Source organism: Lynx canadensis, chromosome C2 (genome assembly GCF_007474595.2).
Source record: "Lynx canadensis isolate LIC74 chromosome C2, mLynCan4.pri.v2, whole genome shotgun sequence".
In the NCBI taxonomy this organism is placed as follows: domain Eukaryota; kingdom Metazoa; phylum Chordata; class Mammalia; order Carnivora; family Felidae; genus Lynx; species Lynx canadensis.
The window spans coordinates 58,411,980-58,430,413 of record NC_044311.2 but is presented as its reverse complement, the minus strand read 5'-3'; the positions used below and the strand labels follow the sequence as shown (position 1 = coordinate 58,430,413).

Sequence of the window (18,434 nt, the reverse complement as noted above, 5' to 3'; positions counted from 1 at the left end):
TTAAAAATCATTTTTAAGAAGGCTTAATTATATATTCTATACAATATAATGTAATATAATGTAATAATATAATATAAATACTAAAACTCATTTTTTAAGAAAGATTTTTTCCCAGTAACTTAAGATATATTTAGAAGTTTTTAAATCCTTTTCAAAAAAGTGCTCATGTAGGTGACTAAAAACATACAATAAAAATACTTCCATAACACAACATTGCAATCCTTTGTATTAGCTAAATTTTTCAAAATCAAGCGGTAACAAAGGACAAACTGTCCTACAGGTGAAAAATGTTTCTTAAAATTGAGCTAAATTCATTATGACTAAACCATTTTTAAAATTAGAACATGTCAAAAATATTTGGAAAATATTTATAGTGATGGGATTTTAAATTATATATTTAGTGGCAGCAAGTATTTCCCAAAGTTTTGTTCTCAATTCATTGAAGGGTTACAGAGAAGATTCTTCTAATGTAAGAAGTTAACTCTTTCTTAGAAAATTATTATAAAAATACCTAATGCAGAATTTTTCTCAGTCAGATATCTAATAAGGCATATGTTCAGTTATTGATTTAAAGCCTAAGTAAATAATTTTTGCAAAAGTAAGACATACAGCAGAAAAAAAATTCTTTAAGAATATATATTTCTTGGGGCGCCTGGGTGGCGCAGTCGGTTAAGCGTCCGACTTCAGCCAGGTCACGATCTCGCAGTCCGTGAGTTTGAGCCCCGCGTCGGGCTCTGGGCTGATGGCTCAGAGCCTGGAGCCTGTTTCCGATTCTGTGTCTCCCTCTCTCTCTGCCCCACCCCCGTTCATGCTCTGTCTCTCTCTGTCCCAAAAATAAATAAACGTTGAAAAAAAAAATTAAAAAAAAAATAAAAAAATTTAAAAAAAAGAAAGAATATATATTTCTTGAATGTTAAAAATTGGGGATAGTTCTATCCCTTTAGATAATTTTTTTATTAGTTAAATGAAATCAATTTTGTTTTCAAATTAATTAAAATTAGAATATATGTTTCACATATATTTTTAGATTGATCATATGATATTTTATTCTCTACATCAATAATCATTCATTTTTTTTAAGTTTATGTATTTTGAGAGAGAGCCCACGGGGGAGGGGCAGAGAGAGAGAGAGAGAGAGAGAGAGAGAGAGAGAGAGAGAGAGAGATGGAGAATCCCAACCCAGGCAGTCTCCACATTGTCAGCACAGAGCCTGAAACAGGGTTTAAACTCAAGAACCATGAGATCATGACCTGAGCCAAAATCAGGAGTCAGTTGCTTAACTGACTGAGCCACCCAGGTGTCCCAGTAATCAGTCATTTCTTGTGAAATGTCAGCAAATATATGTAATGTATGTTAAGTATATTAATGTACCTAAATAGACTTGATCCTTTATATTTATTATAGAATATTAAGCACTGAAGATGATTTTCTTATTGATCTTTTTAAAGATGGACATACATACAAGTAGGAAATTTTAAGTTAGCAAATACAATATGGTGTTTATTATTAACAGATAGTTCAATGTATCATATGTCCATTGAAAACACTTTCAGTTTTCTGTAACTTTGATTGGAGAAATTCATTAATCCAAAAACTTCTTGAGTTACTGTTATATGCTAAGACTGTATTAGGTGTAAAAAGTACAAAGAAGATTAAGACATTATATTTAACATCAAGAATTTCAGGGTCTCATTAAAGAAACTTTATATATGAAGCCATCAGTACAAACACTGTGATCCATGCTGTAATAAGAAAATGATTGGAAAGTCTGCCTAATTAGGTATTTGAAGAATTTTTTCCTGAAATAGTTCTATTCATATGCAGTTGATTTCAAACAATATAAAAATAAACATTTTACTTCCAATTAATAGTGGAAAATTTTCCGGGGCATCTGGGTGACTCAGTTGGTTGAGCATCAGACTCTTGATTTTTGCTCAGGTCATGATCCCAGGGTTGTAGGATCCAGTTCCTCATCAGGCTGCAGGCTGAACGTGGAATCTGCTTAAGATTCTCTTGCTCTCTCCCTCTGCTGCCTCTTCCTCGCTCACTCTCTCTCAAATAAAATAATAGTAGAATATTTTTTTCTACCTTAGATGCTCTTATAGTATCACACACAGAGAGAGAGAAAGATGCAGATAATGTAAAATAATGCATTATTATATTATTTTTAGCACTAGAATGTGTTTTAAAATGAATAGTAAATCATTTAAAGTCACTGTTCCAAGACTGAGGAGGGGAGAGAACAAAAAGAAATATAATGTAATTTGTAAAATTCATTCTCTTGAGATATGGCTTGGATAGATTCTGTGCTTGAAATAAAACAACTACTTTTATTTTCACCACCCAAAATTTCACTCCCTTTAATCTACCCTCTAAAACAGGGAATACTATAGCAAAGATTCTCTGTTGAGTAATGTGGAGATTAAGTGTTGACAAGCTATAATTGAGAAGGGTTGGAGCAATCAATAGTTAGAGCGTATTCAAGAGAACATATTTAAGTAGAATTAAATGAATTCATTCAGAAAACTTAAGATATAATTAGTTACCTGATTTGATAACTTCAATAGTTGACTTAACTTGTATTCATTGAACAAATAAAGGCCACTTAGGCATGTCAGTCTGATAAATGTTGGAAGGGAAGAAAAATGTCCTTTATGTCTATGAGAATTTTATAGTATAATGAAAGAAGACTCACTTATAAAGCTAGTTGTAATAAGAGATAACAAAGACACCATAAAAAACACATCTTTTTAATGAAATGCTCATAAGTAGAAATATCTGAAAAATACCTCATGTAAGAACTCATAGATACTTCTCCATCTATATTAGTGCATTGCAGAAGACAACTGGCAAAAGAGGAATTGTTATTTCTCGTTCAACATATCCTACTGGTGGACAATGGGGAGGACACTGGCTTGGAGACAACTATGCACAGTGGGACAATTTGGACAAATCAATCATTGGTATGTGAGTCACCATCTTTATCATTACTCCTTTGCGTTTTCTGTTAAGTATTCACTTTTTCTGGTAATAGTTTATATAACTTATAAGTCCTTCTCAGAAACATGCTTTTCACATCATATTTTATGGCAAATAGCATCATGAAAATGTAGTGTGCCAGAAAGTAGGAGCTGGGATGCTTTCTAGAAACTAATAATATCCAAATAGTTTATTTTGAGATAGTAATTTCATCCCTTTTGGTCTCAGTTCCCCAGGAAAAGGGCTGGAGCTGGGAAAATAACATGTGGAGCTAAGAATAGAAATGGGTCGAAATTCTAGATTCTAGGGAATAAGAATCACTCATAGATGCTAAAGAATGAAACATTTCTAACCAAATTTTGAAAGAGTGTTTTGACAATTGTTAGGTAAATAAGATATTACCGTTTTAAAGGGGAAATTGATACTTTTCATTTCAGATCTAGTCTTAAAATTACTTTACGTTTATATTAGGATTCAAGGAAACAATGTTACTACTTTAAAAGAAGAGCTGGGATATCACATGAATCCTGTTTTATTGAAGTGATCTCAGAGGATTGTATTTAATGAGGATAATTCTTATTTGTTTGTTTTTTTCCAAATAATGAGGCCTATGGTTAAATAATTACATAGATAGCCTTTTATATTATATTATATTATATTATATTATATTATATTATATTATATTATATTATTTTCTAAATCATCATCTACATAGCAACCAAACAGATCACTCCTGTACCTCTAGCTTATAGCTCTACTTTTCCTCCTTTCTGAACGAAATTACTAGCCTGACTGCTTTTTATTTATTTTTTAATGTATTATGTTTATTTTTTAGAGAAAGAGCATGAGTGGGGAAGGGACAGAGAGAGAGGAAGACACATAATCTGAAGCAGGCTCCAGGCTCTGAACTGTCAGCACAGAGCCCAACATGAGGCTTGAATTCACAGTGAGATCATGACCTGAGCCGAAGTTGGATGCTTAACTGACTGAGGCACCCAGGCACCCCAGTTTTAAAAACTGAAACCAAGGTGGTGCCTGGGTGGCTCAGTTGATTAAATGGCCAACTCTTGGTTCCAGCTCAGGTCGTGATCTCACAGGTCCCAACTTTGAGCCTGACGTTGAGCTCTGCGCTGACAGTGCAGAGGCTGCTTGAGATTCTCTCCCTCCCTCTCTCTCTCTGTCCCTCCCCTTCTCATGGATGGTCTCTCTCTCTCTCTCTCTCTCTCTCTCTCTCTCTCTCTCAAAATAAATAAATAAACAAATAAAATTAAAAAAATAAAATTAATATTAAAAATGAAACTGCTTCCGTAACTTCTTCCAAACTGAGACAGAAACACCGCCATTTTATTCTCATGCTATAATGTATTTATACCTATTTTGTGCTCTAAATATACCATCTTGAAAGTGACAAAGAAGCATAGTGTCTTATTTTTACATCATTAACATTATAACAGCATGAATATTTTAAGAGGAAATGATAGGTGTATTAAAAATCTGAAAAATGTTTCATTAGATTAGAGGTTATTAGAAATGGAACATCTTAACAAATCAAATCATCAAATATCAAAATATATGATGTAGTATCTTTCTAAATTTTTCCTGATTTTTTTTAGGTATGATGGAATTTAGTCTCTTTGGAATCTCATATGTAAGTAACTGTATTTCTTTTATCTTGATAACTTATAAATTTTAAGAAAAAAACATTGAAATTAAATGTAACAATATATTTTAGACTGGTGCAGATATCTGTGGTTTCTTCAACAACTCAGAGTATGAGCTCTGTGCCCGCTGGATGCAACTTGGAGCATTTTACCCATACTCAAGAAATCACAACATTGCGTTTACCAGGGTATGTAATGACTGCATGTGCTTTCATTCCTTTCCTCCTAACCTTAGAAGTTTTGAATAGAACTCCTCCTGCCAGGCTGATTTCTAGCGCTTGCTTTGAATGAACTTCTTTACATTTACTGAGGACATCGGAGCCCATCACTTTGAGAATTTTCTGATTTGGGTTACTCTCCTTTCTACTTTAGGGTTTAGAACTTGGTTAGCTGGCATACTTACTGCTGTTCCATATACTTTTAGAATAGCCAGGGAGGGGGAAAAAAAACTGCTTCTGTATGTAACTTCTTCCAAACTGAGACAGAACAATAAAAAAAAATGAGCTTCAAAGTAAATTACAAATGAAAACTCCTTGGAAATACTAGTATCAGTGCATGAAAATGAGCAGATTTAAAAGGCAAATGTTAAGACAATGAGTTGAAAATTTGAGAAAAAAAGGAAGAGGGAATTAAGAGCTAATTCTTGTGTGGTGGCACAATTCTGCACTTTACTAAATTGTCTGAAGGAAATGTTTGAATAAGAGGGGTGACAGTATTACAAATTATGGAAAAGTATGAACAATTAAAGGCAATATCTAAGAGCTTAATTTTGTGATATTGACTTTAGTGAAGAAGTGCAGGGGAAAGATGAATTATCAAAAGTAACTCGTGGAAGAGTTGTAGACAGAGCTGCTCTTTGAAGGATGGGTTCTAGCAGCAGTAACTGAATGGTGAATCTCATCAGGTGCTGTGAAATCTTTGTGTCCCTCCTGGGAAATTTTAGTTAGAATAGAGGAGATTTATTTTAGAAAATAAAAATCTATACAAGGATAGAAGGCAGTATGGGACCACATTTTGGAAGAATTTGAAAGTTGGGCAATAACAACATAACTTGATGAAATAGGAATATTTTAACAGGAAAACTTGCTGTCAGTAATGCAATTTAGAAAGCTGTAATATTGGAAGAGTGGGATGAATCAAAAGCCTGGACAGGGATTTATTCAATAAGTATTTATTAGGAGGCCACTATTTAATATTTACAATGTCCCTGCTCTATGATTCATAAATTGTAGGCAGGATAGAGATAATAGGCAATTATGTGTGTGTGTATGTATATATGTATAATCAGGTATAAATAAATGCATATAAAGAAAAGATAGTGCAAGCTAAAGTGACAGCAATTTGGGGGATTCTGTTTTAGAAGTGGTACCTATGAAGGTCCCTCTTGGATAAAGTGACTTAAGCATTAGAGTGGAGACTTTAGTGAGGCACAAAAACCAAAGCAATATAAGGATATGGGGGGCAGGGAGAATTTCAGACAGAGGGAGTCAGTGAAAGACTCCAAGATGGAATTTTGGAGAAGATGAAATAGAGGAGGAGGAAGAGACTGAAGAAGTGTTTCTCAATACAAATCTGCAGAACAGAAAGCTCAACTTAAGTTTAATTTTGAGGTAGTACAATTAAATTTAGAATTCATAGTTTAGGGGCATCTGGGTGGCTCAGTCGGTTAACCACCCGACTTCAGCTCAGGTCATGATCTCACCGCTTGCGAGTTTGAGCCCCATGTCGGGCTCTGTGCTGACCGCTCGCATCCTGGAGCCTGGAGCCTGCTTCAGATTCCGTGTCTCCAACTCACTCTCTGTCCCTCCCCCCCACTAATGCTCTGTCTCACCTTCAAAAATAAATAAACATTAACTTTTTTTTAATGTATAGTTTAGACTTAAATGCTTGTATATCAGCTTGTTAAAACTGAAATAACATCAGTTAAGTCAGCAAGCAACAGATAGGATCTTTGCGTCTTTCTTACTTGACTTTGGAACTAGTAAGGATAGAATCTTATAGCTTAATTCTTGGACCTTTTTACTTTCAAGGTTTTGCCTCTTCTAACATTTTTACATATACAAACACCCAGTCATCATTCAAGCTTTCTAATCTAAAGCTCATTAATCTACATCAAGCTTACTGAAATCTAAAAAAGTTGGAATCTTCATAGATATGGCCAGCTCTTAAGGACCCTCTCTGTCTGTTGAAAAACATAAACATATTGCCCCCTAGAGTTATGTGGCAGCCTTGTTTGTTCCCCAGCACACATTAAAATATAAAATGCTAATCGCCTTCACTATTATTTTTTGACCAGTAAGTGCAACAACATTTCTTAACAGGCTTTTAATCTTTCCAGTATCAACTTTAGTTTTTTACCTGGAGTGTGTATTCCAGAGTGTATCTGGGCATGTTGTTCTTCCTTATCCAGCATTAATTAGGTCCTTTCTTTCTGCTATCTTAATTCTTTAATATCATAACTTATCCATTTCTCAGGAGAACACATAATGTGGGGGTCACCATGATAGGTTCTGGGTATCTCTGTTTATTCCAATCCACTTTTTAAAAATTTGTTAATGTTTATTTTTAAGAGAGAGTGAGATAGCACAAACCGGAGAGGGGCAGAGAGAGGAGACAGAGGATCCTAAGCAGGTTCTGTGCAGATGCAGATGCTTAACCCACTGAACCAGTCAGGCACCCCTGTTTCAACCCACTTTTATACAGCATTTCATTTATTTTCTAGTCTTTTCACCCTGATTATCATTATGTTGTCATCTATTCAAATTGAACTGTTCTTTACATATGTTCACCTAAACTAAATCAAACTATGGGTATAATTTGCATTTTTCTTATTGAAATAGTAATATTATGTTCTTTCTCCATCATATGATAGTAATATTATTGCATAAGGTTTTTGGTAAGAAAGTATATAACACATGGCAATGAATGAATATTATTTTCTAGTTTTCATTCTCTAAATATGTATCTGAAAATTATGATTTAAACCAGGACAAATGCTTATGACTATTTCATTCTGCTTTGTTTCAGAGACAAGATCCTGCTTCCTGGAATGAAACTTTTTCTGAAATGTCAAAGAATATTCTAAATATTAGATACACTTTACTACCCTATTTCTATACACAGATGCATGAAATTCATGCTCATGGTGGCACTGTTATTCGACCCCTTTTGCATGAGTAAGTGCACATTTTATTTCCTGCCAAAAAGAAATGGGTTTCATTTAATTTACTCAGTAATCTCTCATAGTATAGAATATTTGAAACTGGAAACTTTTTCATTGTTATTTTAGTATATATTTTCAGTTAATAAACATTTACATAAATAAGTCTATTGATAATCAGGATGTTATTAAAAATGAAACATTAATCAGTTATTACAAAGTAATAATTCTTAGAAATAACTACTGTACACCCAGAGTAAATTTAGATTTACATACTTATTGTATTGACTTTTAAAAATGGAGACAAGTAATATTACCTTTATATTATGCTTTGATTAACTGAAGTTTAGAGCAATTAATTAAATCTACCATATATATACCTTACTGAAGAAAACCATCTCACCTCATCTTGGAGGTGTATTATAGAATACCCTAGAACAGTTCTAACATTCTCCCTAGAAAATTGTTTTGGATTCACTTCTTCTTATATTTTTTAATGTTTATTTATTTTTGAGGAAGAGAGAAAGAGACAGAGGGTGAACAGGGGGAGGGGCAGAGAGAGGGAGACACAGAATCTAAAGTAGGCTCCAGGCTCTGAGCTATCAGCACAGAGCCTGATGTAGGGCTCGAACTCCTGGACCATGAGATCATGACCTGAGCCAAAGTCATACGCTTAACCGACTGAGCCACCCAGGTGCCCTAGGATTCACTTCTTAAAGCTCAAACTGATACATGATTAAATCTTGAAATTCTATTCTATGGAGCATAGTTGCATAAATTTTAGCCTGTTGTATTTTTAAGGCAAATACAAGACAATTCTGATTGCTGATGTCACAAAAACAACACAATTAAAAGTAGTACAAAAAACCTTTGAAATAATCATACTTAACTTCTTATGTACCTTATATTACCAGAGTAATTGAGTGAGGTGATTTGTTAGACTGCACAACTGATAAATCAGTAAAAATATACGGCACATGTTTACTAAAATAAATAATAATACACAAGGCAAAATGACAAAATAATAAGTTGATCAGTATGCCTTCTGTTCTCAGAATAGGGTTTTAAAAAATAATAGGTATTCCTAGATTCATATCAGCCTCTAGTTACTTTATTAATTTATCTACCATAATCCATTCTTTATTTTTGATAAAATTTTATTAATATCTTGCCTCTCTTATTTCCAGACTTTCCCCTCTTGTGTTCTCCCTATTTACTTCCCAGCAGAGTCAAATTATCAGCTCTGGACTGAGTCCCCAACCAGAAACATTATTATTAACTATGCAGACTCTTGTCCTATTGAGAACATCTGGGCCTTTGTTCCCATGGGAAGTCCATGAAGGAGTAAATTCAGAGTCCCATTTGGCATTAATCTCAGTTTATAGTACAACAAAGCAAGACAAAAACAAGAGAACAAACAAAAATGTGCAATTCCATTTCAATTAGAGAAAAAATGTGGTTATTTAATAGTGACTATTCTCAAACTATGAAAAACAGATTCTGGTGTTTCCAACCATTTGTATCTGAAATTCAGAAATATATTAAGTTAAATGCACCATTCAGTGAGCTTTAAGTAGGATAAGCAAAATCTTTTTGAATTACCAAATCAAGGTTCTTAGAGCACACCTGTTTAACAATTCTCATCCAGAGTACTTACAACTTTTGCTTCCTAGTTTGTTGATCTTTTATGAGGCACAGTTAATATTTGTACCTCTATGAGTTCTCTTCAGAGGTTTCTCATTCAGCTGGTCTTATAGACATTCTCTGTATTTTGAAGTAAATTTAGTTAGAATCTAGATTTACTCATAAAATAGTGTGCTAATTACTGCATATTAAATCCTAACTGATAGAATTGTTTTTGATTTGTTTATAGTTTGGTTTTCATTTCAGTCCACACAAGTCTATACTGCAAAATGTGATTTGAATAATTATTTTATGATATTCAGATTTACTTATTTGTGAATATTTTGTCAAGGTTCTTTAATGACAAGCTAACCTGGGATATATTCAAGCAGTTCTTGTGGGGTCCAGCGTTTATGGTTACCCCTGTACTGCAACCTGTAAGTTCTATCATACATTTTTGTTCACAAAATAGTTTTGTATTTGGTTTATATGTTTTCAATGATTATATCTTTAAATTCCAGTATAGGGACACTGTAGCAGGCTACGTCCCTGATGCTCGGTGGTTTGATTATCATACGGTAAGTAGTTAAGAATTCTAGGGCATTGCCAAAGTGGAAATGAGTAACAATTTGATCCAAGCCTTTTCTTTAGGGACATATTTGGTCTACTTTACATTTAAAAAGAGTAAGATAGTTCTTGCTAATTACAGCTGAATCAAATTAACACACAGTGAAAGAGAGTTAATTTATGCCCCATTGTTTGTTATGTAGACATTGATTTATTTTACTGAATAAGCATAGAGAGTGCACATTATACACAAAAAGTTCATTGCCCTTTATTGAATATATGAAATTATCATTAAAGGTGATGTAGTCCTTCCAAGAATAATGTATGTGAAAAGTCAGGAATAACTTTTGTGACTTTTCAAAACCCACACATTTTCTTCATGTGAGCATCACAAAAACAAATAGTAGTAAATTATTTTCAAAGCTATTAATAATTAAGAAGTACATGCTTTAAACAATATGATTTCCTGAATAAGTATTTGAGTTTTTATTAATTTATAAATTAAGTATATCATTTGATTTATAAAATGCAACCTCTCAAGCACCAATATTGCTGGTGATTCCATTTCTTATTGCCTGTGTTCTTTCCTTCCAAACATCTCATTTCCAGGGCCAAGATATTGGTGTTAGAGGAAAATTTAATGAATTTGAAGCTCCTCTATATAAAATAAACCTACATGTCCGTGGTGGTCACATTCTACCATGTCAAGAGGCTGGTTTAAACACATTTTACAGGTAAGTGAAGTGTTTATAGAGCTCAGATTAAATTGTGGATACGTCATGTCAGAATTGTCAAGAACTGGGAAGGGGTCTGAGATTTTACCCTACTTCAAAGCTTACAAATTACTTTGTAAGTTAGTCTGCCACGGTGTCATGAATTTTGGGTAGGACACAAAGGTCTGTTTTACTCAAGGCATAACAAGACACACAAACTTCATGTTTGCTCTTTTCTTTGTCCCCAAAGTTCCATGGGGATGACATGGAGTGGCCTATGCCGAGGCAGGTGCTACACATGTAGGAGGTTTGTGCCACAGCTAAGGAACTCCAAACCTAGGCAATCTTTTATAATGGGCTGCAAGCAAACATGTTCATTGTTTGCTTCCAAGGGAGACTTTACCTTTGTTATTATACTGGCCAGTAAATTTTTTTAAGTTTATTTATTTTGTGTGTGTGTGTGTGTGTGTGTGTGTGTGAGAAAGAGACAGAAAGAGTGAGAGAGAGAGACAGAGAGAAAGAGAGAGAGAGAGAGGGACCCAAGCAGGTTCTGCGCTGTCAGCCCAGAACCCAACACAGGGCTTGATGTCACAAATGGTGAGATCTTGACCTGAGCCAAAATGAGGAGTGGGACACTTAACCGACTGAGCCACGCAGGCGCCCTGGGCAGTAAATTTTTCTTTAATTAACTTAAAAAGAACACTGCCCTATCTTCCAATACTGTTTGCTTTAAAAACATGCTTTTTTAATATTTTTCCCTTTTTTTAATTTAAATTTTAGTTAACATACAATAAAATATATAGTTAACAATGTAACTCCATATATAGTTATAACAATATAACTATATATAAACAACTTAACAATATTAACTATAGTACTATATGTTAACTAAAATTTAAATTATGTATATATATGTATATAAATTCATGCTAAGACATGTTAACATCTTTACATGGAAAATATTAAGTTGCTGTAGAGATTTGAATGCTAGATGTTTTGGATATTTTAGGGAATTTCCATGGCAGTACAACCTTCAACATTTGTGATTGGAAAAGGTAATTATGCCTAAGTGTAACTGTCTGAGAAATCCTTCCTTAGGAATATGAAGCTATCAAATGAAATCACTTGTACAGTGAGCATGGAAGCAGATATTTAGTTCATAAATGGGCCTATGCAGGCACAAGCTTGGGACGGATTGCCCATTTCAAGAATAGAACTTAAAATTTTCATACTACTCTTCACATTCTTGTTAATAATTTCCAATGATATTTCAGTGATTTATGTATGGAAATGTGAAGAAGGTTTAAATGATAATAAATGAAAATTGCTATTAATATAGTTTCATGTCTAATGGTCAGTGACAGGATTAGCAGAGAGAAAAATAAATAAATATATCAATAAATTTAACATGGTTATAACTGTTATAAGTGAGGCTCCTTTCAATTTGTTACAATAGATCAAAAGACATGCATGATATTTTCTATTAAATGTGAAGGATTTTACGGTTTATATCGTTCCCAGTAGCTCATCACAAAAGGAAAGTCCTTTAATTTTATTGGTCTAAAACAGTTTGTATTCTCCTTAGTTGATAATCATCTTTGTTTTCATTTGGATACTTATGTGGGTGCCATATCATAACTAAACATATGCTACTGTATAAACATTGGTTAAAATTATGTCTTTTTTTTTTAGTCGACAAAACTACATGAAGCTCATTGTTGCCGCAGATGCTAATCAGATGGCACAGGGATCTCTGTTTTGGGATGATGGAGAGAGTATAGGTGAGTGTTCCATTTAGTTGAAAAATGTAATTGCTGACATACATATATGTCACATTAGTTTTATGTATCTACTACTGTACTTTGGAGGCTGAATGAAAGCTAATAATATTATACAAAGCTGAAATCATTTAATAATTAGCTGAACCAACTTAAAAACTTAGTGTTACGAACATTAAAGACTTTTCTCTTATCCTAAATATAGTAGATCCCTATGGTAAATGTCTGCATATCTAAGAGATGTGTGTGTACAGAGATTGTATATGGATCATCTTTTACTCCTGAAGTTAGCCCATGCCATTCATGATAGACATTCCATATGTATGAGGTCTGCCCAGCTGAAAAGCCATGTTCCATGTGTACGTGGTGATGCATAAAGGATGCCACTAAAACCTGACATAGTCTAGAAACAAAACTCAAGTTTGATTTTGTATTTCATGGCTATTTTTTTGTATTCAATATTTTTACATGAAAACTTTAAAGATTTAAACTTAGATCTATGTTTATGACTATTTCTTAAAACCAAACTGAACCACCAAGCTTCCAGCAATGTGTGTTTTGCTGGCCATTGTCCTCTGAATCACTTGCAGTAGGCTATTAAAAATGCAAATTCTGAGGACCACTTAATTTCCATTAATTTGGGGAGAGGCCAGGTATCACCTTCAGGTGATGATTATGCTGTTAGTTAAACACTCATTGTGGATTAGGTTTATTGACTGTCATTAATAATGCCAGCTCTACTAGATGGGAAATCTGAATATTCACTTAACACAATCCACATAAAAACTAATATCTGGGTGAGTCGTTGTTCTCATGGAGCAGTTCATTGCAATCTAATTAAATTATCTGTGGAAGAGAGATCTTTCAGTACTAGCAAAGACATTTATCTTGTATCTTTTTAGGTGAATCATAGTTAATATTTTTCAATATTAACAATAAGAATTATTTATTAGTAAATAAAGTACATCAGAAGATTAATATAAGAATCATATTGTAATAATCAAGACTCTTAAAAAAACCCTTTCCTAGTATTTTGTGATTTAAGGTGAAGAATCGACCACTATTAGTTAAAATCCTGTTTTTAGAGTCCTGACCTTTATTAACACAAAAAGAGGGGTTGTACTAAGTTTGCAGCCTTTCTCACCTGGGTCCAGCAGGTTGTACTTTGAATTTGCCTACAGCTTCCCAGGGTTGTAAAGTTGAGTAGTACATAATTTAAACCTTGTCTTGGAATCTTTGAATTTAACTATCTAACAAATTAAGTTAATTCCTTTGAACAGCAAAGGAGACAACGTGCCCCTTAGAAATTTTTCTGTAGCTCTACTTACCAAACTAAGATATAGATGAAAGAAGTTGATATGACCTTTACCCTATTAAAGTTTCATGGCAGGTTTTTTTAATTACTGAAAAGTAACATAATTCAGATATTTATTTCTTGATCCCTCTATATAAACATACAAAATTATTTTGGCTAATGGTATTTAGCGTTTTTTGGTTATATTGCACAATCTCAGTATTTTTGTTATAATTAGGTACAAAGATTTCAGATAATCCCTTGACATTTCTTGAGTAAACAGCAACAACAATACACAACAGATGCTTAGAGTGCTCGGATTGAGTGGATCAGAATCTCCAAAGAAGTTTTCTCTCACAGCAAACTCATCAATCTAGTTGATAGACACTAATTTTTTTCCTCCTTTAAGTACATTCACATTTTATAATGTATTATTTTTTGCTGATATATATTTTTTACCTCAAAGAAAATCAAAGATAAAATACAGCATTTCCTCCTTTTCCATGGTTTTGCTTTCTGCCATTTTGGTTACCCACAGTCAACCGTGGTCCCGAAGCAAATGATCCTACTTCTGAAATGATCATTTCATCATGTAGGCATTTTTCATCTCACATTGTCACAGCAAGGATGAATATAGCACAATAAGGCATTTTGAGAGTGAGAGAACACATTCACATAACTTTTATTATTACACCATATTGTTATAATTGTTCTATTTTTAGTTACTGTTCATCTATTACTGTTCTTAATTTATAAATTAAGCTATATCAGAGGTGAGTCTTTTATAAAAAAAAAGCAGAGTGTATACAGGGTTTGGTACTGTCTGAGGTTTCTGACATCCACTGTGGGGGCATCTTAGAATGTACCCCCTACACATAAAAGGGGACTTCTGTAAACCTATCTTGAAACTCGTGTATATTAAGTAAATTTTGACCATGCTAACTAATAAAGTTGTAGATTAGTAAAATCTTATTTTGTCCTACTTATCTTTTTTTTAAAATGTTTATTTATTTATTTATTTATTTATTTATTTATTTATTTATTTTAATAGAGTGCATGTGAGGAAGGTGCACAGGGAGTGGGGAGAGAGTCCAAGCAGGCTCTTCACTGTCAATGCAGAGCTGGACAGGGGGCTCGATCTCACGAACTGTGAGATCATGACTTGAGCTGAACTCAAGAGTTGGATGCTTAAGTGACTGAGCCACCCAGCCACCCCTGTCCTACTTATCTTAATGAAATAGATGTATGTGTACTCTTGACTAACATCATATGTGGTATTTTTTTCTTATTTATGAAAAACAACAAAACTGCCCATATCTTCCTAATAGTTATCACTTCTGTGTTCTTTTACCTCATGGTTCTATAAACAATTGGTCTTAAAAACTTATGCTATATTTGTATAGTTAAAAGTTAAGACTAAAATTTTTGCCTCAGAACACATATCAAATAAGCCATGCATACATTGGTACATATAGAAAAAATGTTTTAGGCAGAACATAATTTAATTTTAGTGTAGGAAAAATTAATTGCAAACTAATTTTCAGAGAATTATTTAATCTAATGCCGGCATTTATAAGTTGGAAGAGGAAATTAAAATTTGTTACTTTTTCAATGTTTTTTTTTTAAGTTTATTTATTTATTTTGAGAGAGAGAGAAGGTGCATGCACTCACATGTGCACCTGGGGGGAGGAGCAGAGAGAGGAAGAGACAGGATCCCATGCAGGCTCCCATGCTGTCACTACAGAACCCAGAGTGGAGTTCAGACTCATAAACATGAGATCATGACCTGAGCCCAGGTCAAGAGTCGGATGCTTAACCTACAGAGCCACCCAGGCACCCCTCAATGTTATTTTGTTTCAGTCATGTATTTGTCTCCACTTTCGCCTTTCTGTCTTACCCATGCTTGTTTAGTTTTACCTCTAAACACAATCTTAGAATTCAGGGAAATCTAGACTTGTTTCCAGCTTTTGTTAATAATTAGTTCATTTACTTTCAGCCATTTATTTAACTTCTCTGGGACTCACATTCCTCTTCAACCATAAGAATAATAAAATAACTTATCTTAGAGCAATGTGATAAAGTACTTAAAGTTTGACGAATAGTACTTAATTTAAACTGTGAAATTATTTTAAAAATTGATTTTAATATGGCAAGATTATATTTTGATGAACATGGATATAAACCCTGTTTTATTATTTGTATTTCAGTAGACCTATAATAGTCTCTAACAACTGAATATTTTTCTCAAATGACACTAGAATATGTTACCATCATATTCATTTGCCTTTATACATATTATTATGTTGTCAGTCATTGAAGTGGCCCATAAGTGTCCACCACTATCACCACCCAATTCTGTTAATTCTTTTACTTATTTCACCCTCCCAGAGGTGTTTAAAGTGATTTTAGACCTGTCACCCCTTAGTGTTACCCTCCTACATACAGATACACACACTCCTGGCCTTCTGTAGCCCTCTCTGGTGAGACTCATCCTTCATATCTTAGTCCTTCTTGGACTATATTTGAAAAAGTTCAGTAAACTTAGAGAAAAATTTGATATGTGTTGATGGTATTTGATACCCTTTATACTGGGAAAGAGAAGCAAGATATACTAGTTTTTACTATTTTTCTTCTTTGGAAATATAAATATATTACCTTTTTTTCTCTCTACAGACACCTATGAAAGAGACTTATATTTCCTGGTACAGTTTAATTTGAACAAGGTATGTATTCATGCCAGATCATTTGTATGCAATTGCGTTAAATAATATTTGAAATTTTATGCCAGATTTTATATTTATTTATATTTTTGTATTTCATATTTGTTGTATAATGTATCTCATTTCAAATATGTGAGTAAATAATTTGCTATACTATGAAATCCACTGTAGTTAACAGACATAGATTTTAAAAGATTTAATTGCTTTTGAAAATGAAGGGTTTATATTACTTCTTTTTCTGTGACTTTATAGAATACCTTGACAAGCACTATATTGAAAAATGGTTACATAAACAAAAATGAAATGAGGCTTGGATTCATCAACATATGGGGGAAAGGAAAGACTTCTGTTAATGAGGTTAATCTCATATATAATGGAAATAAAGTGTCAGTTAAATTTACTCAAGAGGCAAACAACGAGGTAAGTGACAAAGGAAAACACACTTTTTAATAGAGTTTTTCAAAATGTCTATATGGATATCTTATATTTCCTATCCGTCAAGAAGCATAATTATGGATACCTATGACCTTTGTTGTTTATTCATATTCATTAAACTTCCTGAACTATCGCCATTATTATCATCCTTAGTAACATGTCATATGAATCAACCTAATGGAATGTATGTTACAATTCTCCTGATATAATCTAAGCAAGATAAATTTCCATTAAGCCTCTAAATCAGTTGTCCCTATATGGTAAAGTGCCTTAAAATTTAATTTTTTTTTCAAATATAAAATGTCTACATTTAAACATTTAATACATCTTAGATAAAATATACTTGGAAATGCTTGCAAGATGTGTCTGTTGGCACTCACGAATAATTTGACACACAGGTGTATGAGGATATGGTTCATATGTTAAATAAGGTATCAGGATTTTTATGTTATAGTCCATTGTTGCCAGTAATTAGTTTTTTACATTGAACAAATAATTTTAAGTCTTTTTTTTCTTTCAAGTTAAATAAGAATATGCAAGTGAACAATCTCTTAAGCTCCTTCCGATTTAAATTCTGGAATCTTTGTTCTGAAAAGGTAGATTCCAAAGTGCATATATTCTAGAAAACAGCTAACTGTCATAAGTGATCCAAGTATAAGGCTATGTCTGCACTGCTAAAACTGTGTGATTGTGTGTGTGTGTGTGTGTGTGTGTGTGTGTGTGTGTGTACCTTTTGTCTTTGTAGCTGTATAAAAATAAGTATCTGTGAGTCAACCAGTCGCTTCAGGTGAACGTAATTTACAAAATAGCCAGTTACTTGACTGACTTCAACTTAAAAAAAAATAACAATCACATCTTGGACCACAGTCCTAGGTCCTCATAGATTTTATAAACATGAGAGATGCACAGCACCTGAAAGATTGTTTCATCCAGTTGAAACTTAATACCTGTCTTGTTGTTACTACTGTTTTGTAGCCAAGTACCGTTTCCCCTTTAATACAGAACTATGTCTTAATTACTATTTTTGTATCAAAATAAGTTTATTTCTTTAAATTATATAGAGGTTGGGAAGTTAGAGTTTTGTATATTTAATGTCCTTCCTTGGTAATAAAAAAATTGATTAACACAGTGCTCCACTCCCATTTTTCTTCTTTTTAAAATTTTACTGGTTTATAAAATTGTATGGTAAAGCCATCACTGATTTAGTCCAGTGTTAATCATATGGTAGACCAAGAAACTGAGTTCTGCAAGAGGAAAATTAATTCTCCAAGAATAAATAGTTAATAGTTATCAATCATAATTAGCAATCTGTGTTTTTGAACTGCCCAATATTCAATCAGAATAAAAAGGGTGATTTGCCATATATACTTTCTTACTCTTTATTTACTACTACATTGGTAAAAATAAAGTTCCTAACTTTTACTATAAAAAAAAAAAACAACTAAATACAATCAGGTGAACAATGTCAAATAAGATATTTTAACATATCAAATATCTTTTCAAG

General features: G+C 33.1%; 1 protein-coding gene across 1 annotated transcript in view; it reads left to right on the top strand.

The window, feature by feature from the left end:
- SI (sucrase-isomaltase) overlaps positions 1-18,434 on the top strand; it is a 102,059-nt gene that overhangs the window by 82,114 nt on the left and 1,511 nt on the right. The window contains exons 38-47 of the mRNA XM_030329639.1: positions 2,830-2,963; positions 4,593-4,627; positions 4,712-4,828; positions 7,668-7,816; positions 9,776-9,860; positions 9,945-10,001; positions 10,600-10,724; positions 12,396-12,484; positions 16,449-16,498; positions 16,748-16,915. Of these exons, the coding sequence (XP_030185499.1) occupies positions 2,830-2,963; positions 4,593-4,627; positions 4,712-4,828; positions 7,668-7,816; positions 9,776-9,860; positions 9,945-10,001; positions 10,600-10,724; positions 12,396-12,484; positions 16,449-16,498; positions 16,748-16,915 (1,009 nt within the window). The remainder of the gene's footprint in view (positions 1-2,829; positions 2,964-4,592; positions 4,628-4,711; positions 4,829-7,667; positions 7,817-9,775; positions 9,861-9,944; positions 10,002-10,599; positions 10,725-12,395; positions 12,485-16,448; positions 16,499-16,747; positions 16,916-18,434) is intronic.